This window comes from Oncorhynchus clarkii, chromosome 32 (genome assembly GCF_045791955.1).
Source record: "Oncorhynchus clarkii lewisi isolate Uvic-CL-2024 chromosome 32, UVic_Ocla_1.0, whole genome shotgun sequence".
Lineage (NCBI taxonomy): Eukaryota > Metazoa > Chordata > Actinopteri > Salmoniformes > Salmonidae > Oncorhynchus > Oncorhynchus clarkii.
Genome location: NC_092178.1, coordinates 9,235,470 through 9,258,457, shown reverse-complemented (window position 1 = coordinate 9,258,457; position 22,988 = coordinate 9,235,470). Strand labels below are relative to the sequence as shown.

At 44.2% G+C, this 22,988-nt stretch overlaps 1 protein-coding gene across 1 annotated transcript; it reads left to right on the top strand.

Moving 5' to 3' along the window:
* The first annotated feature begins 748 nt into the window (after positions 1–748).
* LOC139391746 (fatty acid-binding protein, heart-like) lies at positions 749–5,710 on the top strand. Its single transcript, XM_071139256.1, has 4 exons — positions 749–919; positions 3,942–4,114; positions 5,225–5,326; positions 5,460–5,710. The coding sequence occupies exons 1-4, from the start codon at positions 847–849 to the stop codon at positions 5,511–5,513; spliced, it is 402 nt and encodes a 133-aa protein (XP_070995357.1). The 5' UTR covers positions 749–846; the 3' UTR covers positions 5,514–5,710.
* The last annotated feature ends 17,278 nt before the right edge of the window (positions 5,711–22,988 follow it).

Genomic DNA, 22,988 nt, shown 5'->3' with positions numbered 1-22,988 from the left:
GCAAAAGGGGGGGACCAACTCCATATTAATGCCCATGATTTTGGAATGAGATGTTCGATGAGCAGGTGTCCACATACATTTGGTCATGTAGTGTATTTTACATTGCCAAAGCAAGTGAAATAAACAATATAAACAAAACTGAGAAAAAACTCATTAAACAACATTAAACTTTTTTTTTTGAAATTAACAGTTAAAGATTGAATTCAAAAAGGTTTTAAAATGATAGACATTTCATGTGTTTATATTATCAGCCATGTATAATGTTTTAGTAATGTCCAATAGTACAATAGTACAATAGTACAAATAGAGAACGAAGACAAATAATCTGATAAGTGGTGATATTTACAATGTTGTTTGCACTCCACAGGTTGCTCTTTTTCCATGACAACGGTCCACAAATCTCACTGCTATGATTGTAGTTTGTGGCATTTCACCTAACATAAAATAGTTCATCACTGTTGGATCTGTCCTCTCTGTTAAGAGCCATAAAGTGCCAATTTGCTCTGTTTTTTTAGTTGATTCTTTCCACTGTGTCACATAGTTATATATTTGCTTTCTCACAATTTGGTTGCGTCTAATTGTGTTTCTGGCCTGGGGCTCTGTGGGGTCTGTTTATGAACTGAGACCGGGAACCAGCTGGCTGAGGGGACGTCTGTCTGTCTGTCTGTCTGTCTGTCTGTCTGTCTTCTCCCCTCCCCCTCTCAGAGTGATGACATCACGAACAGCCGGTCTTAAATCAACCAGTAGGATTGCAGCATAGCAGTGGTGCTGACTCCATTCTCTCTGCCCCTCTCCCTCCTCTCGCTCTCTCTTGCTGCCCTCTCATTTCTCCACACTACTGCTAACATGGCTGAGGCATTCGCAGGCACATGGAACCTGAAGGAGAGCAAGAACTTTGATGAATACATGAAGGCCCTGGGTGAGCAGCGTGTGTGTGTGTGTGTGTGTGTGTGTGTGTGTGTGTGTGTGTGTGTGTGTGTGTGTGTGTGTGTGTGTGTGTGTGTGTGTGTGTGTGTGTGTGTGTGTGTGTGTGGAGTAACGGTAAAGTGGTAAAGCATGTGGTGTGTGTCCCTCCGTCCCTCCGTCCCTCCCTCCCTCCCTCCCTGCCTGCCTGCCTGCCTGCTGGTGTATGTGTACACTTGTTAGAAGGGTGTGACTGTTCATCAATACTTAAAGGTGTGTGTTTGTGTGCAGCCGCATATGTGCATTCTTGTGCAGATATTGAGTGTGTTTGTGAACACATACACACACACGCAGGTGTTTATTTATTTATGCACGCCCACCATATGTGTGTGTGTGTGTAAGTAGCAGAGCGTGTGTGTGTGTGTGTGTGTGTAAGTAGCAGAGCGTGTGTGTGTGTGTGTAAGTAGCAGAGCGTGTGTGTGTGTGTGTGTGTGTGTAAGTAGCAGAGCATGTGTGTGCATGTAAGTAGCAGGGCATGTGTGTGCATGTTAGTAGCAGAGCATGTGTGTGCATGTAAGTAGCAGAGCATGTGTGTGTGTGTGTGTAAGTAGCAGAGCATGTGTGTTTAAAGGGATAAAACAGGATTTTGACATTTTTTTAAACCTTTATTTAACTAGGAAAGTCAGTTAAGAACAAATTCCCATTTACAATGACGGCCTACCCCGGCCAAACGCTAACCCTGGCCAATTATGCGCCACCCTATGGGGCTCCCAATCACGGCCGGTTGTGATACAGCCTTGAAATCAAACCAGGGTCTGTAGTGACGCCTCTAGCACTTAGACCGCTGCGCCACTCGTAAAAACTAAAACATAAAAACTACCTCTAACTACCTTCATACTGGATGCAGAGACATAAAAACTACCTCTAACTACCTTCATACTGGATGCAGAGACATAAAAACTACCTCTAACTACCTTCATACTGGATGCAGAGACATAAAAACTACCTCTAACTACCTTCATACTGGATGCAGAGACATAAAAACTACCTCTAAATACCTTCATACTGGATGCAGAGACATAAAAACTACCTCTAACTACCTTCATACTGGATGCAGAGACATAAAAACGACCTCTAACTACCTTCATACTGGATGCAGAGAGCTCATATTAAGTAGATAAAGGGCTTCATTGCCACAATCACAAAGTGTCCCTTTCAAGGGACAATGCAGACGTTAATGTCAGGCATGGGAAGACTGGGTGTGGTCGGGACAATTGCAAAAAGAGAGAGAAGGAAGAGGGAAGAGAGGGAAAGGGACAGAAGGAGAGAGAGAAGGAAGAGGGAAGAGAGGGAAAGGGACAGAAGGAGAGAGAGAAGGAAGAGGGAAGAGAGGGAAATGGACAGAAGGAGAGAGAGAAGGAAGAGGGAAGAGAGGGAAAGGGACAGAAGGAGAGCGAGAGAAGTAGGAACAGAACAGTGGAGGCTGTTGGGGAGAAGCTATAAGAGGACGGCCTCATTGTATTGGCTGGAATGGAATCAATGGCACGGAGCCGAACATGTGGTTTCCATACGTTTGATAGCGTTCCATTTATTTAATTCCAGCCAATACAATGAGCTCATCCTTCTATAGCCCCTCCCACCAGCCTCCACTGGAACATAAAAAGATGGAAATAGAAAATCAGGAGGGAGAGAGCAGCAAGATTTGTGACCTGTTGCCACAAGAAAAGAGCAACCAGTGAAGAACAAACACCATTGTAAATACAACCCAAATTTATGCTTATTTATTTTATCTTGTGTCCTTTACCATTTGTACATCGTTGCAACACTGTATATATATAATATGACATTTGTAATGTCTTTATTATTTTGAAACGTCTGTATGTGTAATGTTTACTGTTCATTTTTTATTGTTTATTTCACTTTTGTATATTATCTACCTCACTTGCTTTGGCAGTGTAAACACGTTTCCCATGCCAATAAAGCCCCTTGAATTGAATTGAATTGAGAGAGAGAGGAGAGAGGGGGGGGGGGAGAAGAAAGAGAGAGAGAGACTTTAAATGGGGGAGGGGGATATGCCTCCACTGTGAGAAACACACACACACACACACACACACACACACAAAGGGGTGGAATTCTCTGAAAGAGCGCTCCTTGTCTGAAGCTAGCATTGTGAGGAGGGGTTGAATATTAACATTGTGTGTGTGTGTGTGCCTGTGTGCGACCCTTGTTTGGTGACTGATGGGCGTTATTAGCATCGACGTGTCTGCGCTTGTCACCATGGTAATGACCCCTAACCCCAGACCCAACTCTCCTGATCACAGGTGACACACACTGGCTGTTTGTTGTATGAGTGTGTCACGTTTAGCCTTGGGAGATAAACTCAGCTGTTACAGAAACGTTACTTAGGACTCTAGACCGTACCCCTCCACACTCAGCCCGGTCAACGGCTAGACCGTACCCCTCCACACTCAGCCCGGTCAACGGCTAGACCGTACCCCTCCACACTCAGCCCGGTCAACGGCTAGACCGTACCCCTCCACACTCAGCCCGGTCAACGGCTAGACCGTACCCCTCCACACTCAGCCCGGTCAACGGCTAGACCGTACCCCTCCACACTCAGCCCGGTCAACGTCTCTGATGACTTTGGCTGAATGTTTGAAGAAAAACACACAAACTAGAGATTAGAGTGTGTGTGTGTGTGTGTGTGTGTGTGTGCGCGCGCGCACGTTAGATGCAATGAGAACAGTCAGGTCACAAGTCTGTTCCCTGTAGTACGGTTCGTTCTCTTTTTGACCTATAGTCACCATAGTTACGTTGTTATGGCCTTGTGGAATAGTCAGTTACACATCATGAATCCCAAAAGTGTGGGTGCGTTCGTTCATTGCATTTGGGTTTTTCCTCAGAAATGAATGTCAACGTTTAGGGTGGGGCCGTATTGGCAGCAGTATATAACTATGCATCCAGATGATGGCTCGGCTATAACAGTCGTATCCCGAATCTGAAGTCTTTAACCCTGCAATGTGTTTTTTGATTGACAGGTGTGGGCTTTGCAACACGCCAGGTTGGCGGTATGACCAAGCCCACCACCATCATCGAGGTAGCGGGAGACACGGTCACTCTGAAGACGCAGAGCACCTTCAAGAACACCGAGATCAACTTCAAACTGGGAGAGGAGTTCGACGAGACCACCGCCGACGACAGGAAGGTCAAGGTAAGAGGTCAGGAGCGCTAAGAGACCGACCTAAGTCCGAGATGGCTAGCTGCTAGTCATACATTATGGTGGTGGTGGCAACGATATGTTTTTTATAATTTTTATGGCTAACGCGTTAAACTTTACGGCTAATACGCATTATGAGGCCGTTATAAAGCATCGTAAGAGTTGTCACGAGTGTGTATCCTTATAATGGGGTGAAAGGTCAGGAGGTCAGGCGTTAGGGGCCGAGAGGTTAAGTATGACGGACCATAGCAAAATGGTTGTATCTGCCATGATATACATCAGAGGTCTCAGTAGGAGAAAACAGACCGACTACCTGGATCAAACAGAGGCTTTGCATTGTTGGGTGGGTCAGTTAGGGTTGAGGGGGTCAAAGATAAGAGGTGAGAGGTCAAGGTGGATGAGTTGTAGCTGTGTGACAAGACACAAATGCTACATCGATCAAAGAGAGAAAGGGTAGAGAGACAGAGAGAGAGAGAGAGAGAGAGAGAGAGAGAGGAGGGGGGATGGGGGAGAAAGGCTACTGAGCATGATCTGAGTGAACAGAAAGACACACAATGTCTTATTGTTGAGGAATGGTTACTCGTGGTAGGGTGGGTGTGTAATGTATAGATAGAGTGTGTGTGTATCTAGCAACTTTAACTCTTGATGGGTGGGCACACATGCTACATACACTCTTAGAAAAAAGGGTTCCAAAATGTTTTTTCGGCTGTCCCCATAGAATAACCATTTTTAGTTCCAGTTAAAACCCTTTTTAGTTCCAGGTAAAACCCTTTTTAGTTCCAGGTAAAACCTTTTTTAGTTCCAGGTATAAAAAATGTTTTTTTCCTCCTTCTGCAGAAAGGGTTTTACATGGAACCAAAAGGGTTCTCCAAAGGGTTCTCCTATGGGGACAGCCGAAGAACCGTATTAGGTTTTAGACAGACCCTTTTTTTCTAATAGTGTGCAGTAGGCATTCTTTATCTGGCAATTACATACACATTAACCTCAGTCTCAAACCCCCTGAGACTTCTCCTTTATCAGCAGTAGATTGTACCGTCTAATCTCCTCTCCAGTTTCCCCATTCAGTGTTTGTTCATAACTCATAATGTCTCATTCTCTCTCTAGTCCCTAATAACGGTTGAGGGTGGTAAGATGATTCACGTGCAGAAGTGGGACGGCAAGGAGACCACTCTGGTTCGTGAAGTCAGCGGCAACGCCCTCGAACTGGTCAGTACTGTGTGTGTGTGTATTGGTGTTAACTCTTACATGTAAGAATGTGTCTGTTGTATATCTAACTCTCCTCTCCTCTCCTCTCCTCTCCTCTCCTCTCCTCTCCTCTCCTCTCCTCTCCTCTCCACAGACACTGAATCTTGGTGATGTCATCTGCACACGCTCCTACATCAAGGCCGAGTAACAACGTCCACCAAAAACTATCCTTTACCACACCTGCCAAAATAACAACAACCCTTCACCCTTAACCCCAATCCCTACTGTAACGACCTCTAACCCCTGTCTGACCTCTAACCCCCGACCCCTTCTATGTTGTCCCGTCCTTCTCTTTGTAGTGCTTCTCCTTTGTATGAAACACTGAATAAATTCCACTGACGTTTATTTTCTTCTCTAAAGCCTTCCTGAGTTCTTCTCTGTCAGTCACCTCACAATCCCCATGACAACAGTCACAACACCTACATCAGAGGCTCGACTTTCATCAATCCACAGGGATTTTGCCACTGGCCTGGAGGAAACTCAGTGAATCTACTAACTGTGTGTAGCAACCATTTTGTGCCAAATGGCTCATCACGTGTTTCAGTTGTAGCAGCCATCTGGGTGGGTTATGGCAGCCATTTTGTGCCAAATGGCTCATCACGTGTTTCAGTTGTAGCAGCCATCTGGGTCGGTTATGGCAGCCATTTTGTGCCAAATGGCTCATCACGTTTCAGTTGTAGCAGCCATCTGGGTGGGATATAGCAACCATTTTGTGCCAAATGGCTCATCACGTGTTTCAGTTGTAGCAGCCATCTGGGTGGGTTATGGCAGCCATTTTGTGCCAAATGGCTCATCACGTGTTTCAGTTGTAGCAGCCATCTGGGGGGGTTATGGCAGCCATTTTGTGCCAAGTTGAGATCTGAGGCTGCTGTAGGGGAAGCAGCACATGGCTCCTCAGACGGATCAAAACTGCTCTATATTCTGCTGTCAGAGAAGGGTGTGTGTAGGCATTGCGTGTGCGTAGTGTTGGATTCTGGGTAAACTTTGAGCATTGAGATATTAAAGACATGATAGATCAGACGCAGAGTATATAAAGGAGTGAGAAGGTAATGGTTCTCTGTAGTAAGACAACTAAGCTTGGAATGTGTTGAGTGCAGGGAAAACAATCGCATGTGACAGTACTGATAAGGGGAGAAACGGTTGAAGGCTCATATCACTTAGTTCCCTGCTTAGAAAGAATGATGTAATGTTTAGAGATACGGAGGAGACTCCAGCCAAAGTTGGGTATGAATACCACCACGGGGGAAGCCATGTCTGTGTCTGAATTACAGCTGTAACTACCCTTTGGGAAGAATTAGACAAGGTCGTCTAGTGTCTGTGAGTTATTTAACCTAACGGTATGTTGCAGAATCTTTTCCACTTTGACCCATTTCTGAATACTTATGGCCGTGCGTTTGGCTCATACGAACCATCCTGATCTCGCAAGCTTACATTCTGTCCATGTAGTGAAACAGAATGTAGGTTTGCGAGATCAGGATGGTTGGTACTGAGGCTAGCTGTGTGTGGCTCAGGGCAGGGGAGTTGACCTGTGGTACTATTATAGCAGACCAGCGAACACAGTTTACGTCTTTACAGAGCATCACAGGGTGAATAATTTATAGGACTGTGTGTGTGTGTGTGTGTGTGTGTGTGTGTGTGTGTGTGTGTGTGTGTGTGTGTGTGTGTGTGTGTGTGTGTGTGTGTGTGTGTGTGTGTGTGTGTGTGTGTGTGTGTGTGTGTGTGTGTTGGACAGCGTGTTTTGCCGCAATCACGTCATGTCGGGAAAACTCGGGACCTCTGAGTTAAAATGAACCTACGTTATTTGTGTAAAGCACATCTCTCTCTCTCTCTCTCTCTCTCTCTCTCTCTCTCTCTCTCTCATTTGAAGGAGAGAAACTCAAGGAGATGGGAGAGCTTGCTATTGGTTTATTCTGATACTTCCCAAGTGGGAAACTCGGGGTATCATTTTTCTACAACGAGAAAGCAAGTCGGAAATGTCCAAGTTTCCGAAGTGACTTGAACGTGGCATTAGAGTGTGTGTATCACTATTGACTCCTACTAGGTGAACGAAAATGTTGGTTGGTGCCTGGCTGCCGGCGTGGAAGTGTGTGTGTGTGTGTTTCCTGGGCTGTGATTCTGTGTGTGTGTGTGTGTTCTAATTCCGGCACATTCTCTGCTTCTATAGATTGGTGTCGTCTGTTACAGACAGGCTACCAACTAGGTTCAAGGTGAGAGACCCTACAGCACAGGACACCTCATATTTCTATGTGAATCTGGTCGGGTCACCCAAGAAGGTTACACATTACAGCTTTAAAGTAATGTTCTCTGTTTATTCAGAGAACGTTAAGAAACAACTTTATTCTGTGGGAATTTCAGTCCTTAGGCATAATGTTTTCTGCAGGTTTGTCCATGGTTCTATTTAAAGTCATATTCTCATAACATTAAGAAATCTTTCCAGAAAAACCACAAGAAAACATTAGTAACGTTGACAGAACCCCAGCCACCCTAGTCATAGAGACTGTTCTCTCTGCTACCGCACGGCAAGCGGTACCGGAGCGCCAAGTCTAGGTCCAAAAGCCTTCTTAACAGCTTCTACCCCAAGAGAGAGAGATGTGCTTTACACAAATAACGTAGGTTCATTTTAACTCGGAGACATAAGAATATCTACTTCTGCTATCTAGGAAAACCTAAGTCTGTTCCTAATATAGTGTATAAGAGGTCATACAATAAGTTTTGTAGTGATTCCTATGTTGATGATGTAAAGAATATTTGCTGGTCTGTGGTGTGTAATGAGGATCAACCAGAAACTGCACTTGACACTTGCTTATCCCCAGTTACTAATAAGCATGCACTCATTTAAGAAAATGACTGTAAAAACTGTTAAATAGCAGTGGATTGATGAGGAATTTAAAAATTGTATGGTTGACAGGAATGAGGCTAAATGATTGGTAAATAAGTCTGTCTGCACAACTGATTGGGAATTGTCCTGCAAATTGAGAAACCATGTGACTTAACTGAATTAAAAGAAGAAGAATCTACACTATGAAACAAAGATAAATGACATAAAGAATGACAGTAAAAAGCTTTGGAGAACCTTCAATTAAATGTTAGGAAAAAATGCAAACTCAGCTCCATCGTTCATTGAATCAGATGGCTTATTCATCACAAAACCGACTGATATTGTAAACTACTTTAACAATTTTGTTCATTGGCAAGGTCAGCAAGCTTAGGCATGACATGCCAGCAACAAACGCTGACACTACACAACCAGGTATATCTGACCAAATTATTAAAGACAAGAATTGTAATTTTGAATTCCGTAAAGTGAGTGTGGAAGAGGTGAAAAAAATAATTGTTGTCTATCAACAATGGCAAGCCACTGGGGTCTGACAACATGAATGGAAAACTACTGAGGATAAATCTAAGCCTACTAGAAAGTGTTTGCCCCCAGGCCTGGAGGAAGGCAAAAGTAATTCCGCTACCCAAGAATAGTAAAGCCCCCTTTACTGGCTCAAATAGCCGACCAATCAGCCTGTTACCAACCCTTAGTAAACTTCTGGAAAAAATGTGTGTTTGACCTTCTACAATGCTATTTTACACTCAAGAAATTGACAACAGACTTTCAGCACGCTTATAGAGAAGGACGTTCAACAAGCACAGCACTTACAGAAATGACTGATGATTGGCTGAGAGAAATGGATGATGAAAAGATTGTGGGAGGGGCTGTTTCGTTAGACATCACACATTATCCATCATAGTCTGCTGCTGGAAAGGACTGAAGCGTTATGGCTTTACACCCCCTGCTATATTGTGGATAAAGAGTGACCTGTCTAACAGAACACAGAGGGTGTTCTAGAATGTTCTTACTCTTTTCAATCTTTACTAACGACATGCCAATTGCTTTGATTGTGTCTATGTATGCGGATGACTCAACACTATACACTTCAGCTACTACAGTGACTGAAATGACTGCAACACTTAACAAAGAGCTGCAGTTAGTTTCAGAGTGAGTGGCAAGGAATAAGTTAGTCCTAAATTTAAAAAAAAAACAAACTTTAAAGCATTGTATATGGGACAAGTCATTCCCTAAACCTCAACTAAATCTTGTAATAAATAATGTGGAGATTGATCACTTTTGATCAAGTGTAAACTGAGATGGGGAGAAGGCTTCCGAAGATGTTAAACAATTCTCCAGGCGTTGTGAGATCTGGACACACCCACACGGTAGGTCTGGTCTGAAAACAACACTACTCTCCTCAGTTTTAATAATAGATCTGAGGAAACTGGATATACAGTACCAGTCAAAAGTTAAGACACCCTTTTCTTGATTTTTACTATTTTCTACATTCTAGAATAATAGTGAAGACATCCAAACTCTGAAATAACACATATGGAATCATGTAGTAACCAAAAAAGTGTTAAACAAATCAAAATATATTTTAGATTCTTCAAAATAGCCACCCGTTTGCCTTAATGACAGCTTTGCATACTCTTGGCATTCTCTCAACCATCTTCACCTGGAATGCTTTTCCAACAGTCTTGAAGGAGTTCCCACATATGCTGAGCACTTGTTGGCTGCTTTTCCTTCACTCTGCGGTCCAACACATCCCAAACCATCTCAATTGGGTTGAGGTCGAGTGATTGTGGAGGCCAGGTCATCTGATGCAGCACTGCATCACTCTCCTTCTTGGTCAAATAGCCCTTACACAGCCTGGAGGTGTGTTGGGTCATTGTCCTGTTGAAAAACAAATGATAGTCCCAATAAGAGCAAACCAGGTGGGATGGTGTATCGCTGCAGAATGCTGTGGTAGCTATGCTGGTAAAGTGTACCTTGAATTCTAAATAAATCACTGACAGTGTCACCAGCAAAGCACCCCCACACCATCACACGTCCTCCTCTACGCTTCACAGTGCGAACCAAACATCCGGAGATCATCCTTTCACCTACTCCTACTCCTAACCAAAAATCTCCAATTTGGACTCATCAGACCAAAGGACAGATTTCCACCGGTCTAATGTTCATTGTTTGTGTTTCTTGGCCCAAGCAAGTCTCTTCTTCTTATTGGTGTCCTTTAGTAGTTAGACAAAGATGTTTTCTTCAACAAGCACAGGATGTACTACTAACATCCGACAGGCCAACATCCCCGTCATTGGCAAGAGAAAGAGACGCAGGTACAGAGGACACAGAGCAGGTGCCTCGTAAGGATCTGCAGAAGGCAAGTGTGAAAGCTGCCGTTACCATCAATTTTACTCGCCAACGTGCAATCATTGGAAAATAAATTAGATTAGGTATGATCACGAGTATCCTACCAACGGGACATCGGTCTGTGCATATTTGTAAACAACAGCTGGTGCAGGAAATCTAAGGAAATCTCTAGATTTTGCTCGACTGAAGTAGAGTATATTGGGATAAATTGCAGGGCACACTACTTGCCAAGATACTTTTCATCTATACTTTTCGTGGCTGTTTATTTACCAACACAGACGGATGCTGGCACTAAGCCGCACTCAGTCAGCTGTATAAGGAAATAAGCAAACAGGAAACCGCTCACCCAGAGGCGGCGTTCCTAGTGGCCGGAGACTTTAATGCAGGGAAACACAAATCCGTTTTACCTAATCTCAATCAACATCTTAAATGTGCAACCAGAAGGAAAAAAAATCTAGATCGCCTGTATTCACACACAAAGCTCTCCCTTGCCCTACATTTGGTGAATCTGACCACAATTCTATCCTCCTGATTCCTGCTTACAAGCAAACATTAAAGCAGGAAGCACCAGCGACTTGGTCTATAAAAAAGTGGTCAGATGAAGCAGATGCTAAACTACAGGACTGTTCTGCTATCACAGACTGGACATGTTCCGGGATTCTTCCGATTGTATTGAGGAGTACACCACATCAGTCACTGGCTTTATCAATAAGTGCATCGAGGACGTCGTCCCCACAGTGACTGTGCGTACATACCCAAACCAGAAGCTATGGATTACAGGCAACATTCACACTGAGCTAAAGGGTGGAGCTGCTGCTTTCAAGGTGCAGGACGCTAACCCGGAAGCTTATAAGAAATCTTGCTATGCCCGCCGACGAACCATCAAACAGGCAAAGCGCCAATACAGGGCTAAGATTGAATCATACGACACCGGCTCCGACGCTCGTCTTTTGTGGCAGGGCTTGCAAACCATTACAGACTACAAAGGGAAGCACAGCCACGAGCTGCCCAGTGACATGAGCCTACCAGATGAGCTAAATCACTTCTATGCTCGCTTCGAGGCAAGCAACACTGAGGCATGCATGAGAGCACCAGCTGTTCCGGACGACTGTGTGATCGCGCTCTCCGTAGCCAACATGAGTAAGACCTTTAAACAGGTCAACATTCACAAGGCCGCAAGGCCAGACGGATTACCAGAACGTGTGCTCCGGGCATGTGCTGACCAACTGGCAGGTGTCTTCACTGACATTTTCAACATATCCCTGATTGAGTCTGTAATACCAACAGGTTTCAAACAGACCACCATAGTCCCTGAGCCCAAGAACACAAAGGCAACCTGCCTAAATGACTACAGACCCGTAGCACTCACGTCCGTAGCCATGAAGTGCTTTGAAAGGCTGGTAATGGCTCACATCAACACCATTATTCCAGAAACCCTAGACCCACTCCAGTTTGCATACTGCCCAAACAGATCCACAGATGATGCAATCTCTAAACTCTCCTTCCAGACTCACATTCAGCATCTCCAATTCAAAATTAAATCTAGAATCGGCTTCCTATTTCGCAACAATGCATCCTTCACTCACGCTGCCAAACATATCCTACCGATCCTTGACTTTGGCGATGTCATTTACAAAATAGCCTCCAACACTCTAATCAGCATATTGGATGCAGTCTATCACAGTGCCATCTGTTTATGCCACCAAAGCCCCATATACCACCCACCACTGTGACCTGTATGCTCTAGTTGGCTGGCCCTCGCTTTATATTCGTCGCCAAACCCACTGGCTCCAGGTCATCTATAAGTCTTTGCTAGGTAAAGCCCTGCCTTACCTAGCAGGTATATTTCACTGGTCACACCCAAAGCCAATTCCTCCTTTGACCGCCTTTCCTTCTAGTTCTCTGCTGCCAATGACTGGAACAAATTGCATAAATCACTGAAGCTGGAGACTCATATCTCCCTCACTAACTTTAAGCATCAGCTATCAGAGCAGCTTACAGATCGTTGCATCTGTACATAGCCCATCTGTAAATAGCCCATCCAACCACCTCATCCCCATATTGTTATTTATTTATTTGTGCTCCTTTGCACCCCAGTATCTCTTCTTGCACATTCATCTTCTGCACATCTATCACTCCCGTGTTTATTTGCGAAATTGTAATTATTTCACCACTACTGTCTTTTTATTGCCTTACCTCCCTAATCTTACTTCACTTGCACACACTGTACATAGACTTCTCTATTGTGCTATTGACTGTACGTTTGTTTATCTCATGTGTAACTCTGTGTTGTTTTTTGTGTCACACTGCATTGCTTTATCTTGGCCAGGCCGCAGTTGTAAATGAGAACTTGTTCTCATCTGGCTTACCTAAATAAAGGTGAACATAAAAAAAAATAAAAAAAAGATACCTTACCATAGAGATAGCAATATAAAACATTGTGTTATATTTCACTCTGTGGTCCTTACTTCTTTCTCTTCTTCTTCTTCTTGTGTGAGTCCTGTGGAGGTTAACTGGCTCTTTCTGTAGCTGCTGCTGCAGCTGCCGCTCATCATCGCCCTCCTCAGGTATCAGATCGTACTGCAGCCAGGGACCTAAAAAAAGTCATGGTTATGTCAGTTGTGCCACATTTATGAAGCCTTTAAAGAGCATCACATACAGTTATAGATGACTTGTGACACGTTTGTATATTTTGAAGCCTTTATAACTTCATTTAAAGACCGAAAAGGACAGTAACATTTTGGAACCATTTGAAATGGAGCTCCAAAATATCCTTACAATTCAGAGCACTGGAAATCCAAGAGCTGAACCCTGAAAATAGTCCCCTGTGTCAGCTGTTAAAAACAATAAACAACCCTACTGTCCAAACACACAGGGAACCCTGTGTCAGCTGTTAAAAACAACAAACAACCCTACTATCCAAACAAACAGGGAAATCTATCAAACTGTTACAGAAACTAAAACCTATTTAAATTGGAATAATTTTATTATTATTAAATCAATAATTATTTATTCAATAATAATTGAAAATTCTACAAAAACTGAATTGCTACTTGGCCCTCGAAAGAGAATCAAAATTGGCAGAATATCGCTACTCTTTTCAGAGATACAAAACAGAGACAGATCCTGACCAAATACAGGCTCAGCGACCACTAATTGGCCCTAAAAAAAAAAAGGAGACACAAAAAAAAACATGGCTACCCAAAGAGGATTGTGGTCACTGCAGAAAAATAATCACAAATAATACTATTTTTTTCAAGAACATTTCTCATCAATCAATTCCCAACTTCTGTGAAATTACTAATAACATAAAGCTGGGAATTAATCTGTGTGAGGGAGAAACAGCATAGACTACTGCCAGATACGTGTCTGATTGGGACATCCCAATTCTCTGAAGTATTTACATTGTATATACCTTACAAGTAATACATAGTGGATCCATAACCCATGTACAAGTAGTTGTTTATTTATTAGCCATTCTTTCTGTTCCTTTTTAGAATCCTATTTTTATTGAATTTAATTTCTTCACGGAAGATTCCATTCCTTTTTAGAATCCTATTTTTTAGAAGATTCCACAATACAACAGCACTAGTGTTGTCCCTGTATACATGATTATACTGTATGTACTATTGTTATCAAATCAACATGTTATTTTTTTCACATTTGGAAATAAAACAGGTGAAATGTTTACTTTACAAGCCTTTAAAACCAACAATGTAGTTCAAGAAATAGAGTTAAGAAAAGATTTACTTAATAAACTAAAGTTTAAAAAATGTAATAAAAAGTAACACAATAAAATAACACTAGCGAGGCTATATACAGGGGTACCGGTACAGAGTCAATGTGGAGGCTATATACAGGGGTACCGGTACAGAGTCAATGTGGAGGCTATATACAGGGGGTACCGGTACAGAGTCAATGTGGAGGCTATATACAGGGGTACCGGTACAGAGTCAATGTGGAGGCTATATACAGGGGTACCGGTACAGAGTCAATGTGGAGACTATATACAGGGGGTACAGAGTCAATGTGGAGGCTATATACAGGGGTACCGGTACAGAGTCAATGTGGAGACTATATACAGGGGGTACAGAGTCAATGTGGAGGCTATATACAGGGGTACCGGTACAGAGTCAATGTGGAGGCTATATACAGGGGGTACAGAGTCAATGTGGAGGCTATATACATGGGGTACCGGTACAGAGTCAATGTGGAGGCTATATACAGGGGTACCGGTACAGAGTCAATGTGGAGGCTATATACAGGGGGTACAGAGTCAATGTGGAGGCTATATACAGGGGGTACCGGTACAGAGTCAATGTGGAGGCTATATACAGGGGTACCGGTACAGAGTCAATGTGGAGGCTATATACAGGGGTACCGGTACAGAGTCAATGTGGAGGCTATATACAGGGGTACCGGTACAGAGTCAATGTGGAGGCTATATACAGGGGTACCGGTACAGAGTCAATGTGGAGGCTATATACAGGGGTACCGGTACAGAGTCAATGTGGAGGCTATATACAGGGGGTACAGAGTCAATGTGGTGACTATATACAGGGGGTACCGGTACAGAGTCAATGTGGAGGCTATATACAGGGGGTACAGAGTCAATGTGGAGGCTATATACAGGGGGTACCGGTACAGAGTCAATGTGGAGGCTATATACAGGGGTACCGGTACAGAGTCAATGTGGAGGCTATATACAGGGGTACCGGTACAGAGTCAATGTGGAGGCTATATACAGGGGTACCGGTACAGAGTCAATGTGGAGGCTATATACAGGGGTACCGGTACAGAGTCAATGTGGAGGCTATATACAGGGGTACCGGTACAGAGTCAATGTGGAGGCTATATACAGGGGTACCGGTACAGAGTCAATGTGGAGGCTATATACAGGGGTACCGGTACAGAGTCAATGTGGAGGCTATATACAGGGGTACCGGTACAGAGTCAATGTGGAGGCTATATACAGGGGTACCGGTACAGAGTCAATGTGGAGGCTATATACAGGGGTACCGGTACAGAGTCAATGTGGAGGCTATATACAGGGGGTACCGGTACCGAGTCAATGTGGAGGCTATATACAGGGGGGTACCGGTACAGAGTCAATGTGGAGGCTATATACAGGGTGTTACAGTACAGAGTCAATGTGGAGGCTATATACAGGGGTACCGGTACAGAGTCAATGTGGAGGCTATATACAGGGTGTTACAGTACAGAGTCAATGTGGAGGCTATATACAGGGGGTACCGGTACAGAGTCAATGTGGAGGCTATATACAGGGGGTACCGGTACAGAGTCAATGTGGAGGCTATATACAGGGGTACCGGTACAGAGTCAATGTGGAGGCTATATACAGGGGGTACCGGTACAGAGTCAATGTGGAGACTATATACAGGGGGTACCGGTACAGAGTCAATGTGGAGGCTACATACAGGGGGTACCGGTACAGAGTCAATGTGGAGGCTATATACAGGGGGTACCGGTACAGAGTCAATGTGGAGGCTATATACAGGGGGTACCGGTACAGAGTCAATGTGGAGGCTATATACAGGGGGTTATGGTACAGAGTCAATGTGGAGGCTATATACAGGGGGTACCGGTACAGAGTCAATGTGGAGGCTATATACAGGGGGTACCGGTACAGAGTCAATGTGGAGACTATATACAGGGGGTACCGGTACAGAGTCAATGTGGAGGCTATATACAGGGGGTACCGGTACAGAGTCAATGTGGAGACTATATACAGGGGGTACCGGTACAGAGTCAATGTGGAGGCTATATACAGGGGGTACCGGTACAGAGTCAATGTGGAGACTATATACAGGGGTACCGGTACAGAGTCAATGTGGAGGCTATATACAGGGGGTACCGGTACAGAGTCAATGTGGAGGCTATATACAGGGGGTACCGGTACAGAGTCAATGTGGAGGCTATATACAGGGGGTACCGGTACAGAGTCAATGTGGAGACTATATACAGGGGGTACCGGTACAGAATAAATCTGGAGGCTATATACAGGGGGTACCGGTACAGAGTCAATGTGGAGGCTATATACAGGGGGTACCGGTACAGAGTCAATGTGGAGGCTATATACAGGGGGTACCGGTACAGAGTCAATGTGGAGGCTATATACAGGGGGTACCGGTACAGAGTCAATGTGGAGACTATATACAGGGGGTACCGGTACAGAATAAATCTGGAGGCTATATACAGGGGGTACCGGTACAGAGTCAATGTGGAGGCTATATACAGGGTGTTACGGTACAGAGTCAATGTGGAGGCTATATACAGGGGGTACCGGTACAGAGTCAATGTGGAGGCTATATACAGGGGGTACCAGTACAGAGTCAATGTGGAGGCTATATACAGGGGGTACCGGTACAGAGTCAATGTGGAGGCTATATACAGGGTATTACGGTACAGAGTCAATGTGGAGGCTATATACAGGGGGTACCAGTACAGAGTCAATGTGGAGGCTATATACAGGGGGTACCGGTACAGAGTCCATGTGGAGGCTATATTATATATATATAGTACTATTATATAATACTATATATTAGAAACATATTCTACTCTTATTTACAATAAAAATGACTCCAAAATGACACAATATTTTATTTAGCTTTAATTTCTGTTGGGCACAAAATAATCTGAAACACAACCAAAACAAACAGCAAATGCATCCAACAAGTTGGAAGAGTCACAAGCTTGATGTAATCATTGTGTTCTGGGAATATGGGAACAAATACTAAACTTATGACTACTCTAATACACATATAAGTGAATTGTCCCAATACTTCTGATCCCTTAAAATGTGATGTAGTTTCTAAACGGTTCACCCGACATGGATGAAATGACCATGAAATTAAAGCTGACATTCTGCACTGTAGCCACATAGTCATTGTATCATTTCAAGGTGCTGGAGTACAGAGCCAAAACAACAATAAATGTGTCAATACTGTTGGAGTGTCAGGCTGTGGGTAACTGGTGCATGGAATCAGGCGCAGGAGAGCAGAGATGAGTGTACAAGGTAGTTTAATCCACCAACAGCACCAGTATAAAACAAACACTCAAGGTGAGTGAAAATACTGGTCACTCGTAAATACCAGCCATATAGAATCAACCTGAACATAATAAACAAACACGCACACCAACATGGGGGAAACAGAGGGTTAAATAATGAACATGTAATTGGGGAATAGAAACCAGGTGTGTAGAAAACAAAGACAAAACAAATGGAAAATGAAAAGTGGATCGGCGATGGCTAAAAATCCGGTGACGTCGACCGCCGAATGCCGCCCGAACAAGGAGAGGGACCGACTTTGGCGGAAGTCGTGACATGGAGCTCGCTGTACATACTCAACCCTACAGGCTGACAACACATTGATATGGACCAACCCCGAGAGAGAGAGAGAGAGAGAGAGAGAGAGAGAGAGGGAGAGAGAGAGAGAGAGAGGGATAAATCAAATAAAAATCTGTTTATATGTCACACTTAGGATACAGCACGTTACAGAGAAGAAGAGAGAGAGATATTGAGGGAGAAAAAAAGGGGGGAAGAGGGAAAAAAGGTGATGAGAAAGAGCAGTAGTGCCTCAGTCAGCATTAACCATAATATCTAAAACAGAGATATTATAAACAGAAATCATTAACCATAATATCTAAAACAGAGATATTATAAACAGAATGCATTAACCATAATATCTAAAACAGAGATACTATAAACATAACGCATTAACCATATTATCTAAAACAGAGATATTATAAACAGAAAGCATTAACCATATTATCTAAAACAGAGATATTATAAACAGAAAGCATTAACCATATTATCTAAAACAGAGATATTATAAACAGAAAGCATTAACCATGATATCTAAAACAGAGATATTATAAACAGAAAGCATTAACCATAATATCTAAAACAGACAAAGATATTATAAACAGAAAGACATAAAGCAGTGTCGTATAAAGGTGTCGTATGCTGAGGCAGTGAAGAGAGTAGAGGATGATGGGTAGAGAGAGGGTGAGTAGTAGGTCTAGGCCAGTACAGAGTGATATGAATGTGTGCTTCAGTAAGGTTGACTTCCTAGCATTCATTGCCATGGTTATCAACTGCACCGCTGAAATGGAACGTAAATCAGGGTTAGAGTATGTAAGGTTAGGATATGTAGGATTATGGTATGCAGGGTTAGAGTATGTAGGGTTAGGGTATGAAGTGTTAGGGTATGAAGGGTTAGGGTATGCAGGGTTAGGGTATGAAGTGTTAGGGTATGTAGGGTTAGGGTATGAAGTGTTAGGTTTGCAGAGTTAGGGTATGGAGGGTTAGGGTATGTAGGGTTAGGGTATGAAGTGTTAGGTTTGCAGGGTTAGGGTATGGAGGGTTAGGGTATGAAGTGTTAGGGTATGCAGGGTTAGGGTATGGAGGGTTAGGGTATGAAGTGTTAGGGTATGAAGTGTTAGGTTTGCAGGGTTAGGGTATGGAGGGTTAGGGTATGAAGTGTTAGGTTTGCAGAGTTAGGGTATGGAGGGTTAGGGTATGTAGGGTTAGGGTATGAAGTGTTAGGTTTGCAGGGTTAGGGTATGGAGGGTTAGGGAATGAAGTGTTAGGGTATGCAGGGTTAGGGTATGGAGGGTTAGGGTATGTAGGGTTAGGGTATGAAGTGTTAGGTTTGCAGGGTTAGGGTATGTAGATTTAGGGTATGAAGTGTTAGGGTATGCAGGGTTATGGTATGTAGGGTTAGGGTATGGAGGGTTAGGGTATAGAGGGTTAGGGTATGAAGTGTTAGGGTATGGAGGGTTAGGGTATGCAGGGTTAGGGTATGGAGGGTTAGGGTATGAAGTGTTAGGGTATGGAGGGTTAGGGTATGAAGTGTTAGGGTATGCAGGGTTAGGGTATGAAGTGTTAGGGTATGCAGGGTTAGGGTATGGAGGGTTAGGGTATGAAGTGTTAGGGTATGGAGGGTTAGGGTATGAAGTGTTAGGGTATGGAGGGTTAGGGTATGAAGTGTTAGGTTTGCAGGGTTAGGGTATGGAGGGTTAGGGTATGAAGTGTTAGGGTATGGAGGGTTAGGGTATGAAGTGTTAGGTTTGCAGGGTTAGGGTATGGAGGGTTAGGGTATGAAGTGTTAGGGTATGGAGGGTTAGGGTATGAAGTGTTAGGGTATGGAGGGTTCGGGTATGAAGTGTTAGGTTTGCAGGGTTAGGGTATGGAGGGTTAGGGTATGTAGGGTTAGGGTATGAAGTGTTAGGGTATGGAGGGTTAGGGTATGGAGGGTTAGGGTATGAAGTGTTAGGGTATGTAGGGTTAGGGTATGAAGTGTTAGGTTTGCAGGGTTAGGGTATGAAGTGTTAGGGTATGAAGTGTTAGGGTATGGAGGGTTAGGGTATGGAGGGTTAGGGTATGAAGTGTTAGGGTATGAAGTGTTAGGTTTGCAGGGTTAGGGTATGGAGGGTTAGGGTATGAAGTGTTAGGTTTGCAGAGTTAGGGTATGGAGGGTTAGGGTATGTAGAGTTAGGGTATGACGTGTTAGGTTTGCAGGGTTAGGGTATGACGTGTTAGGTTTGCAGGGTTAGGGTATGGAGGGTTAGGGTATGTAGGGTTAGGGTATGAAGTGTTAGGTTTGCAGGGTTAGGGTATGGAGGGTTAGGGTATGAAGTGTTAGGGTATGCAGGGTTAGGGTATGGAGGGTTAGGGTATGTAGGGTTAGGGTATGAAGTGTTAGGTTTGCAGGGTTAGGGTATGTAGATTTAGGGTATGAAGTGTTAGGGTATGCAGGGTTATGGTATGTAGGGTTAGGGTATGTAGGGTTAGGGTATGGAGGGTTAGAGTATAGAGGGTTAGGGTATGAAGTGTTAGGGTATGGAGGGTTAGGGTATGCAGGGTTAGGGCATGGAGGGTTAGGGTATGAAGTGTTAGGGTATGGAGGGTTAGGGTATGAAGTGTTAGGGTATGCAGGGTTAGGGTATGAAGTGTTAGGGTATGCAGGGTTAGGGTATGGAGGGTTAGGGTATGAAGTGTTAGGGTATGGAGGGTTAGGGTATGAAGTGTTAGGGTATGGAGGGTTAGGGTATGAAGTGTTAGGTTTGCAGGGTTAGGGTATGGAGGGTTAGGGTATGAAGTGTTAGGGTATGGAGGGTTAGGGTATGAAGTGTTAGGTTTGCAGGGTTAGGGTATGGAGGGTTAGGGTATGAAGTGTTAGGGTATGGAGGGTTAGGGTATGAAGTGTTAGGGTATGGAGGGTTCGGGTATGAAGTGTTAGGTTTGCAGGGTTAGGGTATGGAGGGTTAGGGTATGTAGGGTTAGGGTATGAAGTGTTAGGGTATGGAGGGTTAGGGTATGGAGGGTTAGGGTATGAAGTGTTAGGGTATGAAGTGTTAGGTTTGCAGGGTTAGGGTATGGAGGGTTAGGGTATGAAGTGTTAGGTTTGCAGAGTTAGGGTATGGAGGGTTAGGGTATGTAGAGTTAGGGTATGACGTGTTAGGTTTGCAGGGTTAGGGTATGACGTGTTAGGTTTGCAGGGTTAGGGTATGGAGGGTTAGGGTATGTAGGGTTAGGGTATGAAGTGTTAGGTTTGCAGGGTTAGGGTATGGAGGGTTAGGGTATGAAGTGTTAGGGTATGCAGGGTTAGGGTATGGAGGGTTAGGGTATGTAGGGTTAGGGTATGAAGTGTTAGGTTTGCAGGGTTAGGGTATGTAGATTTAGGGTATGAAGTGTTAGGGTATGCAGGGTTATGGTATGTAGGGTTAGGGTATGTAGGGTTAGGGTATGGAGGGTTAGGGTATAGAGGGTTAGGGTATGAAGTGTTAGGGTATGGAGGGTTAGGGTATGCAGGGTTAGGGCATGGAGGGTTAGGGTATGAAGTGTTAGGGTATGGAGGGTTAGGGTATGAAGTGTTAGGGTATGCAGGGTTAGGGTATGAAGTGTTAGGGTATGCAGGGTTAGGGTATGGAGGGTTAGGGTATGAAGTGTTAGGGTATGGAGGGTTAGGGTATGAAGTGTTAGGGTATGGAGGGTTAGGGTATGAAGTGTTAGGTTTGCAGGGTTAGGGTATGGAGGGTTAGGGTATGAAGTGTTAGGGTATGGAGGGTTAGGGTATGAAGTGTTAGGTTTGCAGGGTTAGGGTATGGAGGGTTAGGGTATGAAGTGTTAGGGTATGGAGGGTTAGGGTATGAAGTGTTAGGGTATGGAGGGTTCGGGTATGAAGTGTTAGGTTTGCAGGGTTAGGGTATGGAGGGTTAGGGTATGTAGGGTTAGGGTATGAAGTGTTAGGGTATGGAGGGTTAGGGTATGGAGGGTTAGGGTATGAAGTGTTAGGGTATGTAGGGTTAGGGTATGAAGTGTTAGGTTTGCAGGGTTAGGGTATGAAGTGTTAGGGTATGAAGTGTTAGGGTATGGAGGGTTAGGGTATGGAGGGTTAGGGTATGAAGTGTTAGGGTATGCAGGGTTAGGGTATGGAGGGTTAGGGTATGAAGTGTTAGGTTTGCAGGGTCAGGGTATGGAGGGTTAGGGTATGAAGGGTTAGGGTATGGAGGGTTAGGGTATGAAGTGTTAGGTTTGCAGAGTTAGGGTATGGAGGGTTAGGGTATGTAGGGTTAGGGTATGAAGTGTTAGGTTTGCAGGGTTAGGGTATGGAGGGTTAGGGTATGAAGTGTTAGGGTATGCAGGGTTAGGGTATGGAGGGTTAGGGTATGAAGTGTTAGGGTATGAAGTGTTAGGTTTGCAGGGTTAGGGTATGGAGGGTTAGGGTATGAAGTGTTAGGTTTGCAGAGTTAGGGTATGGAGGGTTAGGGTATGTAGAGTTAGGGTATGACGTGTTAGGTTTGCAGGGTTAGGGTATGGAGGGTTAGGGTATGTAGGGTTAGGGTATGAAGTGTTAGGTTTGCAGGGTTAGGGTATGGAGGGTTAGGGTATGAAGTGTTAGGGTATGCAGGGTTAGGGTATGGAGGGTTAGGGTATGTAGGGTTAGGGTATGAAGTGTTAGGTTTGCAGGGTTAGGGTATGTAGATTTAGGGTATGAAGTGTTAGGGTATGCAGGGTTATGGTATGTAGGGTTAGGGTATGTAGGGTTAGGGTATGGAGGGTTAGGGTATAGAGGGTTAGGGTATGAAGTGTTAGGGTATGGAGGGTTAGGGTATGCAGGGTTAGGGTATGGAGGGTTAGGGTATGAAGTGTTAGGGTATGGAGGGTTAGGGTATGAAGTGTTAGGGTATGCAGGGTTAGGGTATGAAGTGTTAGGGTATGCAGGGTTAGGGTATGGAGGGTTAGGGTATGAAGTGTTAGGGTATGGAGGGTTAGGGTATGAAGTGTTAGGGTATGGAGGGTTAGGGTATGAAGTGTTAGGTTTGCAGGGTTAGGGTATGGAGGGTTAGGGTATGAAGTGTTAGGGTATGGAGGGTTAGGGTATGAAGTGTTAGGTTTGCAGGGTTAGGGTA

Coding starts and splice junctions, on each gene's coding strand:
- LOC139391746 (XM_071139256.1), top strand. CDS start 847: ATGGCTGAGGCATTCGCAGGCACATGGAACCTGAAGGAGAGCAAGAAC. Junction 920..3,941: donor TGAATACATGAAGGCCCTGG/GTGAGCAGCGTG, acceptor TTTGATTGACAG/GTGTGGGCTTTGCAACACGC. Junction 4,115..5,224: donor CCGACGACAGGAAGGTCAAG/GTAAGAGGTCAG, acceptor TTCTCTCTCTAG/TCCCTAATAACGGTTGAGGG.